Raw genomic sequence first — 27,711 nt, forward strand, 5'->3', positions numbered from 1 at the left:
TATGTTTATAATATTTATGTGCATGCATAACACACAGGTACAGCCTCTCCTCTCTATGGATGAACTGTGTAGTTTCAGTTAAGGACGGATAACCGTCACGACAATGAGAGGATTCGAACCCGAGACCCCTGCGGGACATCCACATACACTAGGCAGTGTGCGCTATAGAAACAGTTTAGTAGGGATAACTATTTCTGCCTCATTATAATTATTTCTTTATTCCTAGTCATGTTACTTGTCTAACAGACCAAGTAGATAAACTAATAAGCCGGCTATTAAACCTCATTACGCAGCGACTTGTGTACCATAGACAGTGATTATAGTACAAGCTGTCAATTTGCGCGGGAAACCAACTGTCACATGTTGTTGACATTAATGACAATTAGGTGGGATTGTGCATCTTTGAACTGCTTGGAAATAAGCCATTTTATGTTTTAACATGAGCATTTTTCTGTCTAAACCAAAAAGCACTATGTACTGTGTAACTTATGGATTAATAACAATATGTTAATCTAAGAAGGCCCTCAAACAAATCCTTAATAGGGATTTTCATTAAGATAAAATGGTTAACTGTACGTGAAAGACCGCTTAAGATTATGGTACTTATTGTCACATAGGTATAGCCCGACAACTTAGTAAAGAGCCTTGTAAGCAACGTTCGCGGCGGATGTATACAGTAGTCGCGGTGGCTTATCTGATATCTACTTTATTTTGGAACTTAACAAAATTCCTAATTATAATCGAGATAAATCGTGCGAGCCAATGCACTTGCTAAATTGTCGGACTATAGTACTACAATAAATATTTTCAAATTTTTACCTTCTTAGTAATGACAAATTATGTCTAAAAAAATTAAGATTATTTTTTATCATATTGACATGTGCCGTAAGCGTGCATAACATACTTCGGTAATTGTTTAATTAAAAAACAGCTGTTTTATAAAAATCCGTCTAAGTGGACAACATATTTGTCGGTACAATGTTTTGTTCATTATTGTTGAGTTAGAAAGCGGAATGTGTACGGTAACACTTAACGTTGTTATAAATATTTTTATTTATAACTGTTATACGGTATGCAAATGTTGTGATATAATATGTGATAAATCCAGGCCATGGCTTCATGAGCGTGGAAAGATATTTCGGGATAAAAGTATTTAAGTACATACATATTATTACACCCGATGGTGTATTCATAGGTGTATGAAGCCCCATTTAATAGGCGGCCTATTGCCATTTACCGGTAACGTTAACAAAGTTCTGGCTATTTATTGAGAGATAGAAAATTACAAAAAAACACCTTAGCACATAGCACGCCCCGATAATCGAAACGAAAACCTGATGATTAGCAAACGGAAGCACCACCGACGGTGAAAAAGTATTTTTGTGTTGAATACAGTTTTTAATCTAACTGCCACTTTGATCTTGTGTTGTAAAAGTACAATTAATATTTTCTTATTCATATTAGAATATTTCTCAATTTATTGTCCCCGCGTCTCGTAAATCTATAATATGGCAATAGGCTCGCCCCTATTACATGGAACTAACATTGTTAATAACAAAAAGTGGGTGCATTTGATACGTATGAAAGATAACATCTTTTTGCAATAATTTCCCCACACGACCCTTTACTTATATTTCTACATCATACTACACATAGATACGCCGTAACAAATCAATTATCTATAACAATTACACAAGTAAAACATAAATGGAGCTACAATTGAAAGATGAGAGCCATTTGTGACTCAACAGTGGCCTTGAGAGACAAATGGTTTGGTTTTATAGGGCTCAAGTAATGAAATAAATACTAGTATGTAGCAATCAAAAAGAAGAAAAATTTCGGTGCCTACTGACTTTTACATAAAACAACGAAATCATAGAATACACACTTCCATATAAGTGTTTGAGAGCAGTGATAGCCGACTGGTATAAGTTGGTACCTCTCATGCAAGTGGTAGCAGGTTCGATCCTGTCGCAACACATCAAAGACTTTTTCAAGTTATGTGTGTATTAGAAATAATTATCACTTGGATTCAAGGCCTAGCCCCTGCCTCGTTAAGGGAAGAGACCCTTGCCCAGCAGTGGGACAGTAATGGCTTAAATTTATTTATACATATAAGAACAAGTATTTGTTGGTCACGCAAATTGCTTCGTTATAATCAAACCTAAGACCCTAGTAAACAATCTACATTTATATATATATACTCAAATACTTATATTTCAAGCGGGAAAGTCTGTTGGTCCGTCTATTGCACTTTCATTGTTATAAGTATACAGCGGAACCAAATTCAATGAAATTAAAACTGAAGATAATTGAAGACACGGAGCCAAACATGGGGTAGTTTATTGTTCAAAAATTATCTGTAAAGAGGCTTAAATAAAGAACGAATATTTTTTCCCGTCGTTCGCGAGCAGAGCCCCATTAGTAATCTATGAATCATTATTCTCAATACTCATTATCCCAATAATTTTCCCATCAAAGGGTCACAAGTCCACCCACAACTTGAAGTCATAACACACTATCTAAAGACCTTCACGCTCATCCTATCACCCACACGCGGGTAGGCAGAGATTTAGCAATACTGAATAATTGCGCACACGCATTCAAATTACGTTTGTTTTATTTGTTACGGAGAACTGGTGTTAATTGTTCATTTTGACTTTGAAAAAAGCAATTTAAAATGTCGTGATACAGTATTTTTTATCAAAACGAAATTTTGAAAATAACGGGTTGTGAATCGTGTTCAATCATTTTCGAAATTGACTTTTTGAAAAAGCGTTTTGTATAGCGAAGTGGTCTTTTTGAATTTGCTATGTTAAAAAAGTGTTTTGAAACGGTACCTACCTACATATATAGTTTTTAAATTCGAACATTACAAGTTTCTTCTTATTGTTACTTTTTTGTTCTCCATCTCTCTCTCTCTCTCTCTGCCCTTTATCTAATTTGGTAAGAGTGAAAGAGATGTAGTAGTGTGTAAGTGTTAAATAGTATAAAATGACTGCTGTACTTCGTCCGTACATGTCCTACTATCAGCTGTATTTTCCTGAACTACAAGATATTTGGTAAATATGAATTAGTTTTGTACCTTTTAATATCACGGTTTAAACGTTGGTTTATTGATAGTACGCTATCAAACTGCAGGCTTAACTTAATAATGGCCGCCATGGCGCAGTGGTTGAGGCGATCGCCACGCCATCCACTACCTTTCCAACTAAAAGCCTCGTGCTAGGAGGTCGTGCGTTCGAATCCCACACAAACATTTGTGTGATCTATAGATTGTTTCGGGTCTCGTTGTACTTTGCATACGTTGTTTGTATGTTTGTAAAAGTCTCCGCGAGACTAGAGTAATTCTTAGTGTTGTCGAGTTGTATTTAAAACTAAAGAAACTCAATATGTAGTTACTATGTCAAACAAAATAGGTCACATCAATTCACTAGATGGCGTTGTAAACAATTTCACTGCTATTAAGTTTCACTATCAATCCGATAGGCAGCACTGCGGTCGCTCTGCGGTTTAAACAATTTGCGGGGAAACTTTCAGATGTATTCAATGTGCTATATGGATTTAGAAATAGTTGTTTTATTATATGAAGTTTCATTTTCTTTTCTATTTTCGAGAATATTCGTATTGTTAATACTCAAAAACGTATACACGTAAGAGCTATTTCTTAAGCTATGTAGACCTTTTTGCTTCTCTCTGTTGAAACCCTCGAGTTCTGTTGACCAATAATTAAAATACATTTTTCCCATTAATGTCTCCCTGCTGGGAAAGGGTCTCCTCCCAAAATGGCCTAATGCAGGCTATGCAGGAGACTTTGCATGAATAGAATAATTCAATCAATCAATCAATCAATGACACAAAGGTTTGTCCCGGGTGGATGACGAACGCGGCGCTGCGGTTATAGAAGCGAGGTGAACACTTTAACCACTGCGCATGCAGTACCACGTATATTATAATCGGAGAGATGATTGGACAGGAGTACCTTAGTTGATAATAATGACTCACAAAAGCTTCTCAATTCAGATGAATCTTTAACAAAAACCATCCCACATTACTTTCAATCCCGAAGGCCGCTTCAATAATTACACGACAGCGTGATGCAAGTGCATGTTGCATATACTATGTATATACATGTATATAGTATATAGTAGTAGTCAGAACAATAGAGTTCCGTAGGCGATTAGTGGGATGACACTAAGTTCCGTACTAGTTTCGCAATCATTGCTTTTGTGATTGTCAGGTGTTTGTTGGTAGTAATTGCGTAAATAGGATTTTTTTGTCTGATTACGGCGAAATGAAGGGGTGTGGTAAACTGTTTTAGTTGCTTTCCTATATGATTGTACATAATATCATTTTATTTATTAGTTAGTTTGAAATTAGCTCTCTTATTCATAAACACACTATAAACCTATTTTAGTTAAAAAACTGCTACAATATTTTTTCTCTTTTTCATTTCGCTAAGGAGTGAAAGAAACAAAACTCTTTATGAGCCTTTCATAACTTTATACCTATATTTTTATGGATAAGAGGGTAGGTATGTTTTTATTAAGCCGATAAATGTTGTTATTTATAGTATCTTGGTGTTAAGGACAGCCAAGACACGTAAAAGTATATTCAATACGTAAACTATCGTCGTTCGTTTAGAAAAAAACGGTTAGTGTGAGTGTGTGTGTTCTAAACGATTGATTTTTTTTGTCATGCACTGAAATATTTAGGTTTCTCAAATTTCTGCAACAAATAATTTATGCTGTCGGAATCTTAACGTTTTACTTCTATTGGTCTATATTTAGATTTATGTAAAAACTACCGAACGGTTCTAGACAGGATTTCCTTTACAAAAAATATGTGATTGCACAAGATCAGTTGATAGATTCCGTTTTTTTACTTTACTTAAATTTATAAGTATTTAAAAACAGTAAACAGTGAACAGAAAACTATTTAGAGGGTTAAGCGACATCAATGCGCACATTCTATAGATGCCCATCTAAAGAATATCCGCGCTGATACGGCCTCTTAATGGTATCTTAAACTGAGAGTCTCCGTGCTTTAGAAGGCACGTAAAAAGACAGTCCCGGTTATTATCAATTAAGATAACAGTCGTTAAGCCATGTCAAAGGATTCAGGGCGGCTTGAACAACTTTGACACTAGATTGACCACTAACTATACAATAAAAGTAAATATTTTTAAAAACTTATGAGTCATTTTAGTACCTGTATGGGCGGATAGACGGCACGATACCGCGAGTGGGCAACAAAATTGGATTTTTTATTTGACAATATTTATTTAGATTGGTTTTCTCCTTTTTTGTAAATAACTTTAGCTGTTATGGATCTGTGATTTTAAATAATAGTTTGTTTGTGGTCGATGCAATTTGGTGGCGATAGTAGAGGTGGTTGACCTTAAAATGTGACGCCATCATGCATTATAAACATTTACTTTAATCTCTTACGAAGTGATCAGTCCGTATTTTCCATGTGAAATTAAAACTTTATTAGTTGGTTGGTTTTACTTACGGTTGTTAAATACCTACCTATAAGTACCGACCTGATAAGCTCCAATGTTAAGCATTAGAAGTCTAGCGGTTATAAAAACTACCCCTTGAACATCCTCAAATTAATTTCTGTTCAATCAGCTCCGACTAACCGTTTACACAAACAGGTATTTTAAACGATACTTTGTATTTTTGTATGCTTATAAAACTGTCTTTTTTATGGCTCTCCAAAGCTAGCTTTTCAACTATCACTAACCAACCATTCATAAAACATCCTCGACGTAGTTTGCTTAACCTACACCAGTAGCGCAACCAGCAGCGACTATCAACCCCGGAAGAGTCTCTACTATAATTATTCAGAACGCACGTTTGACGTTAGTAGTTCATTCAGATAGTGGTATATGTGGCCGTATGTGGACGCTTCTTATCATATAGTTAGTGGTCAACCTAGTGTCAAAGTTGTTCAAACCGCCCGAAGGCCTTTGACGTGGCTTAACGACTATTATCTTAATTGACAACAACCGGGACCGACTATTTACGTGTTCTCCGAAGCACGGAGACGCCCAGTTCAAATACCACCGCGGTCACCCATCTATAGAATGACCGACGGTTGCTTAACCCACAGATCATTTACCGACCGGTGAGCGCTGGATATAGGCGCCGCATGTGGCCGCATGTAGGCACATGTAGACGCATGCAGCGTGAAACTGTATGTCGTACACGCATGTAATTACCCTGCTGCTTAGACGGGCTGCGTAAGGGATGGTAGAAGTCATAAGAAAATTACGTTAAAAAGACAGCCTTACTTTAGTTTTAGTCGCTAATTACAGTGGAGGCTGTTATAGAAAAATGATCTAAATGATGTTAGGCTTTTTTCGTCTAAGTTTTAATTAATGCCTAAGTTTATTAATCGAATTAACGTATTAAATAGTGTGTCACGTTTGGTCTTGTCATTACTATTATAATATTGTAACATAGTAAAATATGAATTATCTAAAAAAAAGCAAAACTGTACTGTAAAGCTAATGGTATCAGCTATATCTGGCATCCCTTGAATCAATCATTATTGCAGTATTTGCATCACTGTACTTACTAAACTTCGATGTTTTTCATCCTAGAGACCAGTATATTAATGGTCCATTTAACAAGATACTTAGGACGAAATAACTGAGTTTTTATTCTCTCGAATCAGTGTCATACTGTTAGTTTACGAGCGGGAATCGTCCGCTTCCGCTACCTCTCATGCCTTGTTCCCCCGCGCGCAAGCCTTGCGTGTCAGTAGAAAGTATAGTTGCGTACAATAAGTCACCGCCACTTTGAGTCCCGCCGAGCGTGGCCGCTGCCTGTGCCTACCCACTCACCGGTAAAGGGATGAATGTTATGTAAAATGGAAAGTTCAAGAATGGTAGATCAAACTTGCTAGGTTTATAGGTTCGAATTGAAGAGATAGACGTCGAAATCTGTTGATGAAGAAATAGCATTACTAATTTTGTTCTATCACCCTATTTTTTTACTACTGTTTGATTGATAATAGGTCTGTACCTTGGCGTATTAAGTGTATCCTAGCATAAAGGGATCTGGATTAAGGTTTTCTCATCATGAATCTTTTAAACTCAACTATGTATGTAAATGCATACTCATTTTTATGTAATATGACGCGACTTTTTACCAAGCACGTTGCCAAATTCCGTGCTTCTTTTAAGAATTAAAACGAAATGAAGTTTTAAAATATTCTAATGCTAAAAGCACTTTACCTGGGTCCCTAACTTTTATACACCTTTAAAATAAATAAATAACCTTAGAACCAGCGATCGTGTACTTTGCCATAGAGAGAGCCGTACAAAACAAAATTGAAGAGGCAATTCAATAGAATTAGGAATCGAATACGAGACTTCATAATCTACGCAACTCATAAACCCTACCTCTCGTATCACAAAAATTGTCTGCTAATAGGATTTTTCACAAAAACCTAACCTAATTTAAATCCCTAATTACCAAACTGGTTGTAACCAACTGGTTACCGTCTATTAACTAATTAATTGCAGTTACCGTGTCGTAATTAACACTGATTGTATATCAACACTTGTCTTACGTGTTTGTGTGTGTGTCTGTCTGTTTAATAACACATAATGTTGTGTCAACGCACTCATATACTTAGATAAAATATGGAGTTAGGCCTCAGTCGATTTGAGGCGCTCATAGCCAGTTCTGTGAGTTGAGCAATCATTCTATAGATGGGTGACCGCTTTACTGGGGTTTGAACTGAGCGTCTCCGTGTTTTGGAGGGCACATAAAAAGTCGGTCCTGGTTGTTTTCAATTAAGATAACAGTCGTTAAGCCATGTCAAATGCCATTCGGGCGGCTTGAACCACTTTGACACCTGGTTGACCACTAACCATACGACAAATAGACTTAACTGATTTTTTTATATGGTTACAGATAATTTAAGGTCAACGTTGTTCAATCCACTCAAAAGCCTAATCGACTAATAATAATTAATATTATCTAAAATACAGCCAATTACTGGGTCTACGTCACAGTCTAAGCTTTGCTTTGTAAAGTGTTATCTACTATGAAAACATATTAGAATCATTAAACAAACACCCTTTCTCAAAACGCTTTCTTCAAACAATGACAATTTTAACAGCATGATTTAGCATTCAATCTATCAAATCTTCATACATACATGTGAAATTTCGTGTATATTACCGCAATAACTTTCGATAATGATCGTTGTATTAGGTAACGTTCAATACTGTTTTACATACAATGAACTGTGTACAGATCTGTATTGTGTAAGTTAAAACCTGCATAATTGGATGTAGATGGACCATGATGCAGGTCTTTTACGAGACTAGAGTCATATTAGGTCGGGGGAAAAGTCTTTTCGTATTATAGTATGTATGAACTTGTAATAAAATCTTTTCTCTACACAAAAAGCTCGATATTTGGGTACCTCAAGAGCTCACTGAAAGAAACCTAATGAACCGTGTACTCATTTGTGATTCTTGAAGCGAAAGAGATTTTATTACGTTAAGTTCATACATACTATAATGCGAAAAGACTTTTTCCCCGACCTAATATATTACTAAAATGCTAAACGTGTCTTAGGCGATGAGAATTCTACTATTTAAGATCCGTTTAACATTCTACTATTATGGGAAAAAGCTACAATAGTTTAATAACTTAATTGTCTGTCAGTTACGCTTTCTGGGCTAAATCGCTAAGCTAATCTGAATTAAATGGGTCAATACAAACATACAGCAAGAAAATATTAAATATGCACGATCAAAAGTTAAACTATTTTACTAAAATTCGTCTTCAAAAACAGTTCTTCCATTTGTAATATAAATAATAAATGTATATATTACACATTTTATTTTTGAGAATCGAACTCACGACACCGTTGATGGTGGTGATGATTCATCGATTAATTATGAAATGTCTTTCAAATTCCAATTCTTTATTTTGTCTTTAATATAATAACTAAATATATCCCATTCTGACTCCAAATTTTGGTCATTTTGTAAACAACGCAACTGTGTTCACAAACTAGATTAACTAGAATTAATATGTATCCAAACACCGAGTTTTTATCAGCTGTTAAATCATCGGAAATTATGCACACACATATACAAATACACACATTCTAAAGGCAGGAGTGCGTGTGCGCACACACTAAAGGTAGTTACAGACAATACTTTGTGGTTCCTGTACTGTCTCTTTTAACTCAACAAAGGAAGCAACAGCTTTTTAGACTTCAAAAAAATTAAGAAAAGAGAAGTCCATTTCCAGAATTTTTTTTTACGTATTTAGCCACGGTGTTTTTCATAACTTTGAACATAAATTTTGACGCCTCTTCATAGCTTCCGATCTCGACCAGTTTCTGATGTGTGCCGAAACGTCTAATAATCCCAGGTAAAATGTATGTTTTTCTTAATCTCCGTATAACATTATACAAAAACGATTCCAGTTCGGGCAAAATTTTTCACTTTAGTCGTAATAGAATCGCCTCGCAGCACACTACATTACGACGAAACATCGGTATTTTATACATCTCTGCCTTCACCTTTGGGTATATCAAGCGTAATATTATTTAAACGTATGGAAAAAACTCGCTTTTGTTGCCAAAATCAATGTCCAAAAGTGTGTATAAGGTTTAAAATGTAGTAGTAACGCAACAAGTCATTATAATCGGTCGAGCTGTGCCGACGTGGCAAGGACGCTTACCAAACAATCTTATGACATTTGCATTTTACTTTTTATTGCTACGAATAACTATTTATGTATGTTATCGAGTGCATTCATCAGATTGGATAGATGTTGGTTAATCGTGGCAGTATTTATTACTACAGGCTATGATTTACTAGTTGCAATGGAAATTGTAAGTATCTTGCTGTTTCCCTTTCATGACCGAAGAGCTTTTTCGTAATGGTTGTAGATGCAAATTTAATAAAAATAACCTCATTTATACTTCTTCGTCTCCCTATCTGAGAAATTAAATTATTGGGTAATCATCGTAGTCTACTTAAACGTTTGTCAGTTCTTTACACTCGTGTCAAACAGAATTATATTAAATCATGGTTAAAATGTATTATAATTAAAAATGCACCATATTTTTTCAAGTATTCATTTTTAATTGAATTAGATTGAATTCGATTCCGAGATTTTTTAGTATGCGACCGGACTGACTCAGATTTTTGCCACTAAATCTTAGAAAAATGCTCCGGAAATTGAACCTTATACCTCTTAATTGTCAATCGAACATATATATATTTCACTTGGACTAAAGGAACAACATAAAATTCAATTACATTCACATTTTTTTGCCAAGCCCTTTGCAAAAAAACCGTTTAATTATAATTCTGCGTTTGTCAAAACGGACTCGAAGCGCAGCCTTCACGGTCGGCTGGCGGCTCCGTGACCGACGCAACACTAGTGCGCGCGCACCGGCGCTGCTCACTGATATAATCACTTGTCTTCAAACATCGGTCACGGTGGGTAATTGCGTACAAGTGACTGGCTTTAACAACATAGATAGTTTTATTCTGAAGAGTAATAAAAATAATAGCTATATGGTATAGGCCCGCTTATGAATCGTTAAAATATTTTTTAAGTGAAATAGAGTCCCCAACGCGAAATTGGCCACCAAAAAATGAGATCAGGCTTATGCTAAGTTTGAAGCTGTATAACTCTTATTGTAATGTGTATCTGATCACTTTCTTAAAATAATCTTTAAGGACTTAGCCACTTAAAATATTATATGATTATTTCTGAAAACGATAGGTTTACAGCCTTACAACAAACATGCCAAACTGTTTTATAATCGTGAACCGGAGAACACTATCACAAAAACGTTACATTAGTTCGGGGAAAAAGTCTTTTTGCATTATAGTATGTATGAACTTGTAATAAAATCTCTTTGGCTTCAAGAATCACAAATGAGTACATGGTACATTAGGTTTCTTTCAGTGAGCTCGTGAGGTACGCAAATATCGAGCTTTTTTGTGTAGAGAAAAGATTTTATTACAAGTTCATACATAGTATAATGCGAAATGACTTTCTCCCCGACCTAATATATTACTGAATAATAAAATCGCATCATTTAAATACATGCAAATAACACCAAAAAGTTTAATTTTATATGTAACACTTGTATTGTACGTTGTTCCAGTGTGGTGCCAACGCCTAAACGCAAGAAGGAGTCATCGTTCGCGATCCTCGCGGAGGCGCCGGTGTCGCGCCCCACCAGCCCGCACTCCTTACCTGTGGACATCAGGACACGCAGGGTCTCGCCTTTTAGAGGTAACAAGTACCTTTATACTGTAAAAACCTAGCATTTCGGGAATTAACGCGAACACGCATTTTACCTTAAAATAGGTAAAATGTGTATTCGGCGTGTTCGCGTTAATTCCCGTATCCTGTATAATAATAATAAATTAATAATATATTAGGTCGGGGAAAAAGTCTTTTCGCATTATAGTATGTATGAACTTGTAATAAAATCTTTTCTCTACACAAAAAGCTCGATATTTGTGTACCTCACGAGCTCACTGAAAGAAACCTAATGAATGTGTAGGTACGCACTTGTGATTCTCGAAGCCAAAGAGATTTTATTACAAGTTCACACATACTATAATGCGAAAAGACTTTTTCCCCGACCTGATATATTAAACATGCAACTCGAGAGTTTAAAACTTAAGATTTTGAAATATCTGGTAGTATAAGGGAATTAATGAGAAGGATACATTTTACCTTAGAGTGCCTGAAGTTTCGGCATAGGCAAATCCTCGCAATTGGCTATTGTGGTTGACTCTAGTCCAATACCACCACTAAATAATGTTATAACACTATTGTGTTGAAGGAGTGATTATAGTATTAGTTAATTTAATTGTAAAAACTGCCACACTACCCGCAGCCTTCGAAAACACCTAAGCGCCTAAACACACGAACATAGACGCAGTTTGACTTTTAACTTATTCAGTACACACACAATTGAAAGCTGTTGACTACAGTAAAAACAGAATAATTTATTAATACTATCTTTATTTCTCCTCCAGGTCGAGGGTTTCGGGAGGAAACCTCCCGCCACAACACTCCGAAGACGTCAGCAACCAACTCCAGAGCAAACTCGCCACCACGAAGAAGAACTAACTCCTTATCTAAAATAGACAACATGGCGCAGACAGCCACACTACCACTGCCCATACACACTCTACCAAGACCACACTCTCCGAGGAACTTTTTAAAAGAAAACATCGAAGAAATACGAGAAATCAGTGAGTTGAACAGAGAAAAACACGAAGCAGAAGCTGAGAGAAAAAGAAGAGAGGAAGAAGAAGCTATTTTAAAAGAAATGGGACTGCTGGACAAAACTAAATCCGGGTCGAGAAGTGTCGTAGGATCGAGAACGAATTCTCGAAGTAATTCCCCTAGCAAGATCAATTTACGATCGAGATCTAACTCGCCTTCTGCTATATTACATTACGAGAATATCCCAGCTGGTAGCCGGGAGTACATCAATGGAGATGATGGGATAAGGAAACCTGTAGTTCACAGATCTCGATTACAATCTGTCTCGAAATCCCAGCCTCAATCGAACGATGGCTCACCGAAACACTCGAAGATTCCCAAACGACAAAGCTCTGTGTCACCAAACAGGACTGGCAGTAGACGAGATCTATACACTCCTAGAAGACCTGTGGAGAATAACTTGAATAAAAATCAAAGATTCATCTCAAACAGTACGAGTAGTATCCACGAAACTATTAGGATTGGGAGTCAAGTGCACGATAAGCGGACGAGTAAAAGTACTCAGCATTTAAGCATATCTCCTGCACATATCAAAGGGAAGCCTCCAATATCTCCCGGAAGAGGGGGTCCTCCACCTTCAAACAAGGCTCTGAATGCCAAACGTCTATCTCCTATAGTTGGCACACCAAATAAGAGCCCTATAGATGATCTGAAGCCCAATTCCGCTAGAACTTCTTTGAAACCATCTCCAATGCAAAGGAAACCAGTTAAAACAGCTGGCAACACTCCTGCTACGTCTAGATTGAATTCTAGACAGCCAAGCAGGACCGTGAGTAGAGAACCTAGCCCGGAGAAAGCGAACCAACGTAAGACTAAACCGGTAACCAAACCTAGTACTACTGGTGCCAAGCCGATTAGCCGTACGCCGAGTACTAAGACACCGCAGAAGCCGTCGATACCGAAACCTGAGCCAAAAAAGCCGATAAGTCGAACAAACAGTATCAAAAGTCTCACAAGGACTCCAAGTACTAAAACCTTGAACGAAAAGCCGCCTCTGAAGAAAGCTGGAAGCAAAAAAGACTTAACGTCTTCTACTAGCAAATTAAACGAGGCCGGTAAGAGAGACTCTGTGAAATCAAAAGGCAAAGATGACGATAAAAAGAAAAGTAAGATGGAAAATAAAAACACTAGTACGGAGTCCATGACTGACTCGGAAAGTGTCGCGAAACAAGACAATGAAACGCAATACGACAAACTAACGAACGACAAAAGCGAACTCGTTATACTAACTAAGAAGAACATTATATCCATGACAACCGCTGCTATTACTTCACAACCTTTAGAAGTGGTTGCTAAAGTAACCAGTCAACTACCTGCTGCGTTTGAGAAAGCTAGAGAAAAGGGTATATTTGAAAGACTGAGTTCAAAAGACTCTCTAGTAGGGAAGGAAGAAGCTGCAGAACCGGAAAAGCGTGAGAAAGAGAAGCCTAAAGAACGAGAACATAAAAGAACTGAGAAAAAAACAAATGATGAAGAAAAACATGAAGAAAAAAGACCTCCAAGGCATCCTAGAAGTATATATGACAAAAACAAGCACGAAAAGAATACTGATGACAAGAATGATAAGAATAGTCACGATAAAAATAATCAAGAGAAAAGCAACAGTGAAGGCAAACCTTCCGAAGACCATGTTAGACTAAGGCCTTTACAACCACCGTACGACAACCCAGAGGTAGAACGAGTGAAACAGAAAATCGAAGCCATTTTGAAAGAACCCGAGGTCTCAACGGAAAATATACTGACAGCTTCAGCCAAATCTCGCGAAGCTAAGAATACATTTAAAAGCGTAGCAGACAAAACAAAAACTGAAATAAAAGAAGCAAAAGATGAAACAGCAAACAAATTAACAGAATTAAAAGACCAAGTTGTAAAGCAGAATGAAAAAATGACGGAAGAAATTCGAACTGAGGTGACTAAAATCGTTGACAGTATTATAACTCCTGTTGAACAGCCAAAAGAAGTAGTACCAGAGAAGCCTAAAGAAGCAGAGAAGGTAAAAGAAGTAAAAAAAGACATCATAGAACCAATAGTGACGGTTGTAAATGAGAAAAAGAAGAATGGCGGATCGGCCATTGCTGAGAAAGTGAATGAGACTTTAGTGAAAGGTGAAGGAGAGGTAGAAGTCCAGAGTTCTAATGTTTCTACACCGGGGATAGAGAAGATTGTTATGGAGAAGAAGAAAGCTGATGGGAATGGATCTGACCTTTCTGCTCAGAGCAATGGCGGGTAAGTTTTTGCTGTGTAATATTAGAATTGTTAGAAATCTGCAGGCTTTTTGTCGCGTAGTTAAAGTGTGTTGAGTTGTAAATTAGAACGCTTACTAAATTAAATAGAAGGTATTTCTACTGCTTCCTGAGCTTACATATTAAATAAGAAAGCAATACGTAATTCATTAGCAGTTTAATTTAAAGATATCTTGAAGCCACATGAAGTACTTGACTACAGTCAAATCAGCATCTTTATGAAATGTCAAAAATAAATTTTAGTATACAGATACGGTGTAGTGACGTCACAGTTTCGTATTCTTGTTGGTATCAAATGAGTGCTAAATAAAATATTTCAGTGAAAAAAATTGCATAAAAGGTTCATCTAAAATGCTCAGGACATTTTAGATGGACCTTTTACAAGTACAAGTTTAGTATTTTTTTCGTCAACCCAATCATGAACCGTTGCCATTTTTTATCTCCGACGGTCGATTCGATTGATTGTCGTCCGATAGAAAGTATTTAAGGACAAAATTACGAATACAATTGAGTAATTTATTATGTAAATGAAGTTAAATAATGATATTAGTTCGGCAAAAGGACACCCACGTAGCATTTGACCGCGAGAACGTAGCTTAACCTCGTTCATTTTACGATCCACGCGACCTCTCCGTCACGGGTGTGTAAATTTAATTTTAGTTTATTAATTTGAAAATACAGTGATTTCGCACATTATTATTGTCTAATTAATATTGTTTGTTTCTGGAGACACCCGATAAATTCAGGCTGTAGACTATCAAAATAGTAGTTAAGGCAAGTCATAGGTTTCCAAGGGAATGAGCACTTGATCAGATACAGAAACTAAGGAATTTAAAATTTGTGTTTTAGAAATTGTAGATGGCTCCACTTGACAATCATTTTTTTAGGGATAATTGTGTCTGCTGAATTTCAATCCAACAGTATATTTTACAGAGTATATCTTACATCGCAATAAAACAATATTATATTAATATTTTCTACTTACAATATGCACACAGTATACAAATAGTGTTAATACATAACAAAATGAAAGTACTATCCGTCTGTCCGTCATAATCCCTTAGAGACATTTTCACTGCGGTTCCCAGAGCAATATAATTCACTAAGGAGTTGATTTGATATGAATAAGTCATTTGTTTGTAGGAAAGTGTACGTTAGACAAGGAATTGAAACCATTCCTTAGGGATATTAACTGCATGTCTATTATTTATAACTACGACGATCCAAAGAGACTATTAATAGCGACATGCGATTTGGTTGTGTGTATATAATAAGGATAAATAATATAACAGATGCGTAGTCCAACCACAGTCGCACGGCTCGGCAAGGGTCTTCTCCCGCAATGAGCGAGGGGTTAGGCCTTGAGTTCACTACGCTGGCCAAACACGGGTTGGAAACTTCGCTGATTCTCAGATTCGTCAGTAATTTATGAGGAACAAATTAGCTGAAATTAATTAGATGTGTATAACTTCTTATTTAATTTTCTATAAAACCTTTTTTTTTTTGTTAATGTACCTACTGGGGCAAATATTTGTGTGATGAGCACGAGTATCTATTCTGAACCTGGTTGTAAATGCATCTATATAAGTATGTATTTGGAAGTATATAGTAGTTATTATTTAGTACAAGCTCTGCTTAGTTTGGAATGAAATGACCGTGTGTGAGTTGTCCAATGATATTTATTTAATGTACATATTATATTTGATTTTTACAATTAATGACAGTATCAAATGAGCACATTTTCTTGTGCTATAAAGTTCGAATAAAACAGTATTTTTAGTTTCTTACAAATACTAATCGACGCTACCTTCAGTGGCGTAACTACAGGGTGGCAAGTCGGCAAAATGCCACGGGCCCCCAGCCGGAAAGGGCCCCCGATCAGAGGAAAATCCCGGCTCAATTTTTTTTATTTATCATACATTTAAGCTTTTCTATACTGCGGGGTGGGGGGCATCTGATGAATTTGCCACGGGCCTCGAGCGGTATAGTTACGCCACTGGCTACCTTTATCATTTTCAATAGATCAATATACTGAGTCCAATAATGACAGGACAGGATCATTAAGAATATAATCAGGACAAAATCTAATAAAGCTATTAGAATCACATACATTCATCGTTTTTAAGACATTTTAATATAGATTTTGGGCGAAAAAGCGTTAGTTTTCGGAGTGTAGTATGAATGCAGTGCGGGGTCAGTATCGAGCGGCCAGTGGCGTGACCGACGCCAGATTACCATACCACTCGGACAGGGCTGATACTACACACAATAGTAGATAAAACTGCGAAAATATAACACAGAAATGTAAAAAAGAAATGTGCCAAATAATTAAAACATTAGGAGTTGAAAAAAATGTTCCTCTTTTGATTTAGCGTTTGAAAATGATTTTTTCCTTTTTTCATGCTCTTTCAATCAATTGAGTTATTTCATGTGCAAACGGTTTTATTGTTAGTAGAATTTTGCATTTCTTACACCCGGTTTCTGAGGTACATTTAGCGTTAAACTCATATTGACACAAATGCTATTGAATAGATAAAATACTGCTAAATGTGCTCGGCAACCGGGGGTTAGTTGTTCTGTAGTTTTTTTATGTGAGAAAAAGTCTAGAAAAGAAGTTAACAAATAATTTATTTAATTTGGACATCAACGACAAATCAACAGAATATGCCTAGAAACCATCGTAATAATCTGTTACTTATTATAATTGCAGTAAGATCAATTTGGATAACTTTGAATCATTTTTGTAACATTGACAGTGGGAATATGAACTAGTTACAATTATTTTTTCATATGAAACCAACACAATTGATAAAGGTTTATTTTAGTTTTGTAAACTTTTCAAATTCCCACTGTCAATGTTGTCAAGTTTGACTGTAATTAAAGCGAACTCTATCAAATTTTCTAGTAATCGAACCCAAAAACCCTTTCGAGGGTTTGAACCCCTAACCCCTAAGTCATCACTGACCCCAATAATAGTTCAATGTCCAAGGTTGCCCCTCGAACGTTTACTCAGAATTACTTTAACCTATATACGTCTAATTTCCGTTGCGTAAAAAATATAAAGATTAAATTTTGCCAACCCTATCTATGACGGTGTGATGCGGCACAAAAATTGGCGAAACTTGATACTTGTGTATTTATTTGGGTTACTTTTTTGATGGAAGCTTTGATTGTAGCTGGTAAAAAAATCTCGATTTTGATAGATTTTTTTTGTATTAATATGAGAAAGAATAGTTATTTTCTTTAATGCTACGGGCGCTGACCAATACCTTCTATTTTAGGTATGACAAGTTAAAACTCTTGTTGCGTGTATATAACCGTGTATAATATTATTATTATAAATATAATCCTCATACTAATATATCAAATGAAGTAGCCTTCTTAAACTATCATAAAAGCTAAAGCCTCTAAGGGTTTGCATATTATTTAATGTTTGATTGAACAGACAATTTATAGCGTGTATTTACACATACATAGTATAGCTTTCATCTTAACATCTTTTCTCATTACTTTGTCTGATCCTTTAAAGAAAATAACAAAATCATTATACCAGGAGAAAACTATTAGGTAATTATATTTTTCGTGAACCGAGCTATACAACTTGAGTCCCCTCACCACGTTATTGTTTAGATAATAAACAACCACTAACTTAGTCGTATTGTACGATATACAATGCCGCTTTTGTTCATTGATACCATTACGTTTTCTGAAGAAAACTGTCAATGGATATATTAACGATGTTAGGTGACGTGCATTTTTCAAAGAAATGTTAGGTAATTCGGCCTTTTTGAAAAATTAGCTCAGAAATATATACATGTCATGCCCAGCGTATTTTCTAGACTGGAAATGCTAGTATTTTGCGATACGCCGAATAAGTTTTTTTTGTGTTATGTATTGCTAGCGAGGGTAGTTAGGTAACTCATAGTTAATAACGCTTATTGTTTAGCAAAAAATCGGTAGGTAAAGCAACAAAACAACCGTTGGCGCGAACATTCAATAGATAGGTGATAATTTGGTGGTCCTTGAGCCGAGGGTTTTTGTGCATCACAGGGCACCTGTAACAAGTTTTCAAAAAAGTAAGCTATATTCTTCTTGAGAAAATTTTATCAAAATTACTTCAGTTTTCAAGTCTTTTTCTTCTTATCGTATGGTTAGTGACCAACCTAGTGTCAAAGATGTTCAAGCCCGAAGTGAAGCCTTAGACATGGCTTAGCGACTCCTTACGTGCCCTCCGAAGCACAGAGACGCCCGGCTTAGATAGCACCACGCGGTCACCCATCTATAGAATGACCTATAGAATATTTAGGATATATTAGGTATATTAGGACTAACTGGTTGTTTTACCCCCGATTTCTGAGTACATTTAGCTGTAGTTTATCTATTCAATAGCGTTTTTTTTACGAACGCTATGGAATAGATAAACTACCGCTAAATGTACCTCAGAAAACGGGAGTTAGTAATGCTCGTTAACCGACCGAGTTGACTCCAACTACATACATACATACATACAGACAAATATAACATCACGCTTGTTAAACCTGAAGCTGTACAGCTGTCTATAAGATATCTGCTAATAGATCTTATTACCACGATCTTCCGATAACGAAGTGAAATCAAAGCAATGTGAGTTTCTTTTGTCTTGACAACTTCTAACCCTTGAATCTGTTTAGAAATGTTTTATCTTAATGTACTGGGAAAATCTAGTAAATAATGAATGAATGAACTAGATGACCCTACATTCGCGTATAAAGTTAAGACCCTTCGTACACAACGCAATATAAATCTCCAATAATATATGAAATTTTTGTCTCCAAGCGAGAATAGAGGAGCTTGCGGTTCGTACATTGGCAAAAATGTGGGTATCATACAGAAGTATCAGTATAGTAGAAGGAGTGAAATACGGAGACCTATTTCAGTAGTTGAAAGTTAGATTATTGATAAATAAAATAGCTTCAATTCGATCCAGGTTCTGCAACTATTTTTATGCAAAATTTTACCAAAATCGGTTCCGCAGTTTAACTGTGAGAACGTAACAAACAGACACACCTAGTTCATTGCACGTACAAATATAAAGAAGGTAGTTTCCTTTGAGGTTGCTTCATGCTTTTTATTCCCATAGAGAGTTCTAGGGTCTTTCCATACGATTATAGTTATTAATAAAATTGTCCCCCAAAAATTCCCATTGTTTAGTAACTTCATTTTCAATCAAGAGCGTCTGATGATGATGAAAATGATCTCGTGGTAGCTAGTATGCGCTATAAAAGAAGCGAACTCCTGAAAAAAGCCTTTTAGCCTCTCAACTATTATGCCTTTAACTTTTCTAAATAATTACAATATATCAATATGCAAAAGATTTCAACAATGCAATAAAAAAATAGTTATAAAAATATAGCTTGAAAAAACTTCAAGAAAATCTAACTTTAATAGGTTCTTGAACCTTTAGAAATTATTTCTGAATCACTTTCTTATTTGTCTTATTTGAATTACATCGCCTGACGCCGTGACCTCAACTTCATGACGAAATAACTAGTCATACAATATACACATCAAAACTATGAGTAAGAAATAAGTATTATACCGAATATGGCAATATGCTCGCCTCTGTACATGGGACTAACATTGTTAATGGCGGAACATGGGTGTATTTTATACACCTCTGCCTACGCTTTTAGCAAATACTGAGCATCTAGCCTGATTGATAATTTATCTATCTAAGTATGTATTTAGAAGTATATAAGTAGCTTTATCAGTTAGGCGCTTAACACACTGCCCCGCACCACGCAGCGTAGCGCGTGAATGCGTGTTCGAACGTTGCTTGTAAGTATCTCCGTTTGTATGGAAAACGCACGAACGCGCGTGATCCGCATGAACGCGCGTGGATGCATTTTCTGTGTGTTAGACTATGCGTGTTTTCCATACAAACGGAGATACTTACAAGCAACGTTCGAACACGCATTCACGCGCTACGCTGCGTGGTGCGGGGCAGTGTGTTAAGCGCCTTATTTGGTTACCATAGTACAAGCTCTGCTTAGTTTGAAATCAATACCGTGAGTGTTGACCAATTCTATTAAAGATAAATCGAAAATATTAAATTGGTATTTATTTAAATAACCTTTCAATTAAAACGTAGGTCATTGAAAGTCAAAGACCCATCAATAAATTATATGCAGCTATTCAACTAATACACAAAATGGTGTAAGAAACCATAAACAATAAAATAGAGTTATAAAGCTCTTAATAAAAACCCAAGGAAACCATAAATACCTTTCTTTATTTGAACAGTGTTAACTTAATTGCCGCCATATTGTTTTCAACATGCGATATATTTTTATTAAAATAAAACGTTTATCTAGATTTACAAGTCAAAATTAGGTTCTAATTTATATTAGGCACAGTATTTTTTTTAATTGAGGCCACAGGACCGTTGTAAATTAAAAAATAAAATCTGTCGTACAGAACCTAAATATGGCGCGCAAAGGTCCACTTTCCAACATTCTTTGTGACCAAGGCTCATTACGTTTGTACACGCTACGACCGACACGTAATTCTTGGCATTCGATACAATACCAGCCCTTAAGAAATGGCTTAGCGTTTCACCCCCTAGTTCGCCCTCGAGCGTCGCACAGACGCCCGCCCTCGAAACAACGCGATGGCGGGAAATATTATCATAAACAATAAAATGTGGCTGTAAACCGTGTTGCCTTTGCATCAAAACAATACAGTGTCTGTGGAAAATGGCGCGAAAGATTAGGCTGTTTGTGCAATACCTTCGTTTATTAACTGTGACTTTAAATTAAAAAATAGTGCTTCCATGTTTGTTTTCAATGTTTAAATTGTGTTAAAATACGATGATACATAATAGAACCGTTTATATTCTACCAAATGAACTGTTGCCGAAAAGATATAGCGACGAAAACAGGTAAATTATAATTACAAATTATTCTAAGGCAACATTACTTTTAAACATGGCTTTATGCCAAGAAAACTTGTATCTGTCATGGTCGCTGTAAAATTATAGCAAAATGCGACATTAGTTTCAGTACCTAATCATTTTAGTTATTTTCGAAACTGAAACTTTTATTTTATGCCTAAGTTTGCGCGTGACTTTCAAAATGGAGATATGGGAAACACATCACGAATGGCTTCAAGTTCTAGTTCAAGACCAGTTGCAATCGTGCCGTGGACGAAGGAGGTTAAGCTCTGTTGACGCGGTTTGCCCATCGATGGGTGTCCGTTTAACATATGAACTATAGTTTTAGTGTCGTGATTGTGTGTTAGAAGGCTATTATTTCTTAACTTTTATGACATTAATGCTAGGTATAATTTGAGTTATTTTTTATGCAAAACCTGTGCTTTAAAACAAATATGGTCACATAACATGAATATACACACTTCACATATATAAAAAAACTTTAACGACATTGAGCTATTGGTTCATTTTTTTGGCCACTATTAAATATACACTTAGCTCTCTTTCTCATATGCTACTTTGTACAATTGTATTTAGATATACGAATTTGACGATGACTCTCGGGCCTCGGCCCTCCAACATCTATACTAATATTATAAAGCTGAAAAGTTTGTTTGTTTATTTGTTTGAACGCGCTAATCTCTGGAACTACTGGTGCGAAATTGAGAATTATTTTACTGTTGGATAGCTTATTTATTAACGAAGGCTATCATCACACTACGGCCAATAGGAGCAGACTAGCAACGAAAAATTTTACAATTCCCTCTTATGTGACGCAAGCGAAGTTGCACGGGTCAGCTAGTACATAATATGAATCATCGCAAAACGGACTGAGATGTTTGACCTGCCGACCATAGTTGTCATTGCACATGAATCGCCTATAAATTGACACGCGCAGCAATTCATCCTATCATGTTTAATGCTACTGAAAAAATATTTGTTGTTGATTTGTTGATTTTCTATACATTTGTCTGTTCTGGCGTTGCGCGACTGATAATACGCGACGTATGTTCCGTCAGATATGAATGTTCCCTTAAAGCATCGCTTGCTTACCACGATTTTAAAGCTGGTGAAAAAAGCCTTTGTTTTAAGTACAGCCCAAACATTGTACTACTTACCTACTTCTTAGTAAATAAATTCACGAAAGTTTTACAGTTTAATGTGTCAAGCGATAGTTAGTCGTCATTGAGGTGAGGAAATAGGCTCGTGAAACAAGGTTCCCACTTCCGATACACATTGTTATAATAATACGTAATTATTTGTAGTTTGTATGGACTTTTAGGGGTCTAAATGGGGTAAAATTTACTGTTGAAGAGTCAATTTTGGGAAGGCTATGAAGGTCGGGTGCGTAGTACTCGTAACCGGCGGGTCTTATATGACATGTGAATGAGGCATGGGAAGTTTGTAAGGGTAGGATCAAGTGGCGTTCTTTGGTCTCTGCCTACCCCTTTGGGAAAAAGGCGTGTTATTATATAAGTGTGTATGCATGAAGGTAGGACTGATGAAAAAAATTGTCGTTTAGGTATTGGGAGATTTCGCTCAGGAGTAATATACATTTTTTTTTGGTAAATTCATGATTGTCTCACTGCTGGGTAAGGATCTCCTCCCGAATGAGGGAGGGACTACGCCTTGAGTTCACCATACTAGCTGTATTATTGTAAAAGCAAAAATAATTTTACCAACCTCATCTTCGGTCTGTCGGTCTGTCTGTATTCCGTCTATATGTTTTCTGTCAGTCTGTTATGCTTTCACGGCTGTATAGCTAAACCGATTTATATTATATTTGAAAAGATAGAATCAGATAATGTCTCTAGTAACCACTTGGTTTTTAAAAAAAATGCTACTTTTAATTAAATCGTAGGCCGACACACGGTCAAGTACTAGTACTCAATAAAAAAGTAATTAGTACATAGTACTCGGTTAATTAAAAGTATCCAAAATTAGCTTTTCTACCTATTTAAAAGTTCGTGTAATAAAATCGAACTGAAACAAGAGCAACAGTGTTTCGTGAAGCCTTCACTCGAGACGTCATGACCTAAATTGTGCACGAGTGTGGCAGTTTACGCTCGGGTCGTGGCTTCGATCCCCGCTTCGATAACACTCGTAACTAGTATTAACTATTAACATGTCTTTGTATACAAATAGAGGTAGACTTATTTATGGCTGCGACTTCGCTCGTCTTTAATGATTAAATTGATCATATATTATGTACATACAATTGTACGTTAAATTCTGGGTCCCGGCTGTCATTTTCAAAAGATCTTTGACAGTCGTTACCAGTAGTCAGAAGCTACAAAGTCTGACAACCAGTCTTACCGAGGGGAATCGTTTTATAATCCAGGTAACTGGATGTCCGATTGGCAGTCTCTTCATGTAGAGTTCTACAGACAGATTTCAACATAGTTGGAAGAAAGACTAGGTGAATGTGATAACAATTTCATATAACATTACACAAAAACGAAAATAATCGTACATTAAAACTGTATAGAGTAAGATCCCAGAGCTGCCAGACCTACGTCATTTTAGCAAAGCTGAAACTTTGAGGATTGTTAGTATAAAGGGTCTGTTAAGAGGTATGCACATCCACTACCTTGAAAGCGGGGCCGTTTCTGAGGTAGCGCGGAGTGAAGGTGCGTAAAAAACGACCCAACCCACGTTATAGTAGCAAAGTTGGTTTTCAGATATGTTATTAATGATATTATGTAGAATTAAAATTGACTATTGCCAGACCGTTTCCCGGGGCCATTACTTCTGCCAGACGCCTTAAATGTTATAAAAAAATGAGGTCAACTACGTCATAGTAGCAAGCCTAAATTTTATATATGTTATTAAAGGTACAATTTTAAGACCCCCTGTATGCGGACAGACCATTCCGCAGGGCCCTTCGTCCCCTAGACGCCATTAAACTTTCCCTATGAGTGCGAGAGTAAGAGCATTATTCATACGCATAAATGAAAAACAATTGAATTAAAAAAATAAAAATTGAAAAATTATTGAATACTAACTGACCCGCGCATCTTTGCTTGCGTCACTTAAGAGAAATAGGTCAAAATGTTACATAAACGGGTTATGTAACATTTTTCACTGGTACTCTGCTCCTATTGGTCGTAGCGTGATGATATATAGCTTATAGCTTTTCTCAATAAATAGGCTATCCAACAGTAAAATATTTTTTTATTCGCACCAGTAGTTCCTGAGATTAGCGCGTTCACACAAACAAACAAACTTCTCAGCTTTATAAAATTAGTATAGATTAAAAGTACTTGGAATGTTTAGGAAGATAAGTAACATTATTTTGGGAATCATTTTAAAAATAGATATGGTTTACACTATTCACAAAAATTATGAACAAAAAATTGTAGTCATTCATCATCATCATCATTATCTGAGCTCTTACTTCCCTCGTCAAATTGAATATTTAAATCATCTCCACCATCGTCTTCATTGTTACTTGAATTCTCTGTAAAAAAAATGTAGGTAATGATGTTGAAAACAGTTACAAGTAGGTATATTGAAATAATTTATAGTTAAAATAAAATACCTAATTCGTTTTCAAGTGATTCGCTTACGAAACTTGGCAATTAGTCACCATCAAACCACTTAAAATGATAATGGTTATCCTTTAGAACCCACCCTTTATTTGCTGGGCTTAAAATGCTAGGACGCTTTATATGAGCATTACTCCAGACACCCGCAATATAATTTGCTCGTCGAAATTGTTGAAGCAATTCAGATTTACAAGGAGGTAAATTACTTGCGTCGAATTTTTTTACATTTTGCCGGTGGAATTTCTCATTCACATCGCCGACTGTATACGTGTTAATGAAAAGTTGTAGCCGTGCAGCATCTACATCAATTCAGCTCAGACCATTTAAAATTTTAAAGAAATCGCCAGAATATCAAGAAGCTTTTGTTCAATTCGGAGAAGTTGAATTATCTATTGATAAAGCGAAGGAACAAAATATATTTGATGTAATTCAAAAATTTATCTGCGAGTTATATAATGTTCCCGGATTAATTGATGTAGATGCTGCACGGCTACAACTTTTCATTAACACGTATACAGTCGGCGATGTGAATGAGAAATTCCACCGGCAAAATGTTAAAAAATTCGACGCAAGTAATTTACCTCCTTGTAAATCTGAATTGCTTCAACAATTTCGACGAGCAAATTATATTGCGGGTGTCTGGAGTAATGCTCATATAAAGCGTCCTAGCATTTTAAGCCCAGCAAATAAAGGGTGGGTTCTAAAGGATAACCATTATCATTTTAAGTGGTTTGATGGTGACTAATTGCCAAGTTTCGTAAGCGAATCACTTGAAAACGAATTAGGTATTTTATTTTAACTATAAATTATTTCAATATACCTACTTGTAACTGTTTTCAACATCATTACCTACATTTTTTTTTACAGAGAATTCAAGTAACAATGAAGACGATGGTGGAGATGATTTAAATATTCAATTTGATGAGGGAAGTAAGAGCTCAGATAATGATGATGATGATGAATGACTACAATTTTTTGTTCATAATTTTTGTGAATAGTGTAAACCATATCTATTTTTAAAATGATTCCCAAAATAATGTTACTTATCTTCCTAAACATTCCAAGTACTTTTAATCTATACTAATTTTATAAAGCTGAGAAGTTTGTTTGTTTGTGTGAACGCGCTAATCTCAGGAACTACTGGTGCGAATAAAAAAATATTTTACTGTTGGATAGCCTATTTATTGAGAAAAGCTATAAGCTATATATCATCACGCTACGACCAATAGGAGCAGAGTACCAGTGAAAAATGTTACATAACCCGTTTATGTAACATTTTGACCTATTTCTCTTAAGTGACGCAAGCAAAGATGCGCGGGTCAGTTAGTATTCAATAATTTTTCAATTTTTATTTTTTTAATTCAATTGTTTTTCATTTATGCGTATGAATAATGCTCTTACTCTCGCACTCATAGGGAAAGTTTAATGGCGTCTAGGGGACGAAGGGCCCTGCGGAATGGTCTGTCCGCATACAGGGGGTCTTAAAATTGTACCTTTAATAACATATATAAAATTTAGGCTTGCTACTATGACGTAGTTGACCTCATTTTTTTATAACATTTAAGGCGTCTGGCAGAAGTAATGGCCCCGGGAAACGGTCTGGCAATAGTCAATTTTAATTCTACATAATATCATTAATAACATATCTGAAAACCAACTTTGCTACTATAACGTGGGTTGGGTCGTTTTTTACGCACCTTCACTCCGCGCTACCTCAGAAACGGCCCCGCTTTCAAGGTAGTGGATGTGCATACCTCTTAACAGACCCTTTATACTAACAATCCTCAAAGTTTCAGCTTTGCTAAAATGACGTAGGTCTGGCAGCTCTGGGATCTTGGTCCAGTACGAAATATGAAATAATAAATATATTTTCTTCTAGGTTCCCTTTTATACCTGGACTGTTAACTATAAAACCAGGTCATGTTATAATCAGGTAAAATATAATTAATCAACTGCAACGATACGCACACTACACAATGTTATAGATGCCCGAAGAAAACTTGGTTCAGTGATGAATTTAGTCAGATTTTTTCTGACGTCTGATTTTCGTAAACAATCAAGCACATTGACGTTTTTAAACTATCGCGATATCTATATGGATACATAACGGGTCTTGTGCCCAGTGACAGTACATATTTTATCATATTTTTTGTAAATATCAAATCCATCTAAGATTAGCTTATAAGCTAGGTTTTCGAGCGAATTGAGACGGACTGTTTACTCATAATGTGAAAAGATTGTTTACGAAATAAGATATCTAAAAACAGACTATATTTCAGTCAAATTCTACAAAATAAAGAGTATGATCTATGCACGAATCAAGGTTTTCTACATTTTCAAAATCAATTAGTTGAATGGGAAATACGCATAAGTAGTAAAATGCGTGAGTTAGAATAATAACCACTATTATTAATTATGAATACCTTAAAACTATACATTATATCGACAAAATTAAATTTTATTACCTACCAACTTGACGAAACCATTAGTGTCTAAAGTTACCGTTAGATGGCGCTTATCACCTAAATTGTAATAGGTGGGTAGAATTACGCGAGCTATTTGACAGATATGCACTTAGTATTAGGAGATATAATCCTTTGATAGAGTATAAAGGATTGGCATTTCACTTATATTATTAGTAATTT

At 35.9% G+C, this 27,711-nt stretch overlaps 1 protein-coding gene across 1 annotated transcript in view; it reads left to right on the forward strand.

Moving 5' to 3' along the window:
- Positions 1-27,711, forward strand: part of LOC142984149 (uncharacterized) — a 51,826-nt gene that overhangs the window by 15,947 nt on the left and 8,168 nt on the right. The window contains exons 2-3 of the mRNA XM_076131562.1: positions 11,167-11,297; positions 12,053-14,531. Of these exons, the coding sequence (XP_075987677.1) occupies positions 11,167-11,297; positions 12,053-14,531 (2,610 nt within the window). The remainder of the gene's footprint in view (positions 1-11,166; positions 11,298-12,052; positions 14,532-27,711) is intronic.

The sequence above is a fragment of the Anticarsia gemmatalis genome, chromosome 26 (assembly GCF_050436995.1).
Source record: "Anticarsia gemmatalis isolate Benzon Research Colony breed Stoneville strain chromosome 26, ilAntGemm2 primary, whole genome shotgun sequence".
NCBI classification, from domain to species: Eukaryota; Metazoa; Arthropoda; class Insecta; order Lepidoptera; family Erebidae; genus Anticarsia; species Anticarsia gemmatalis.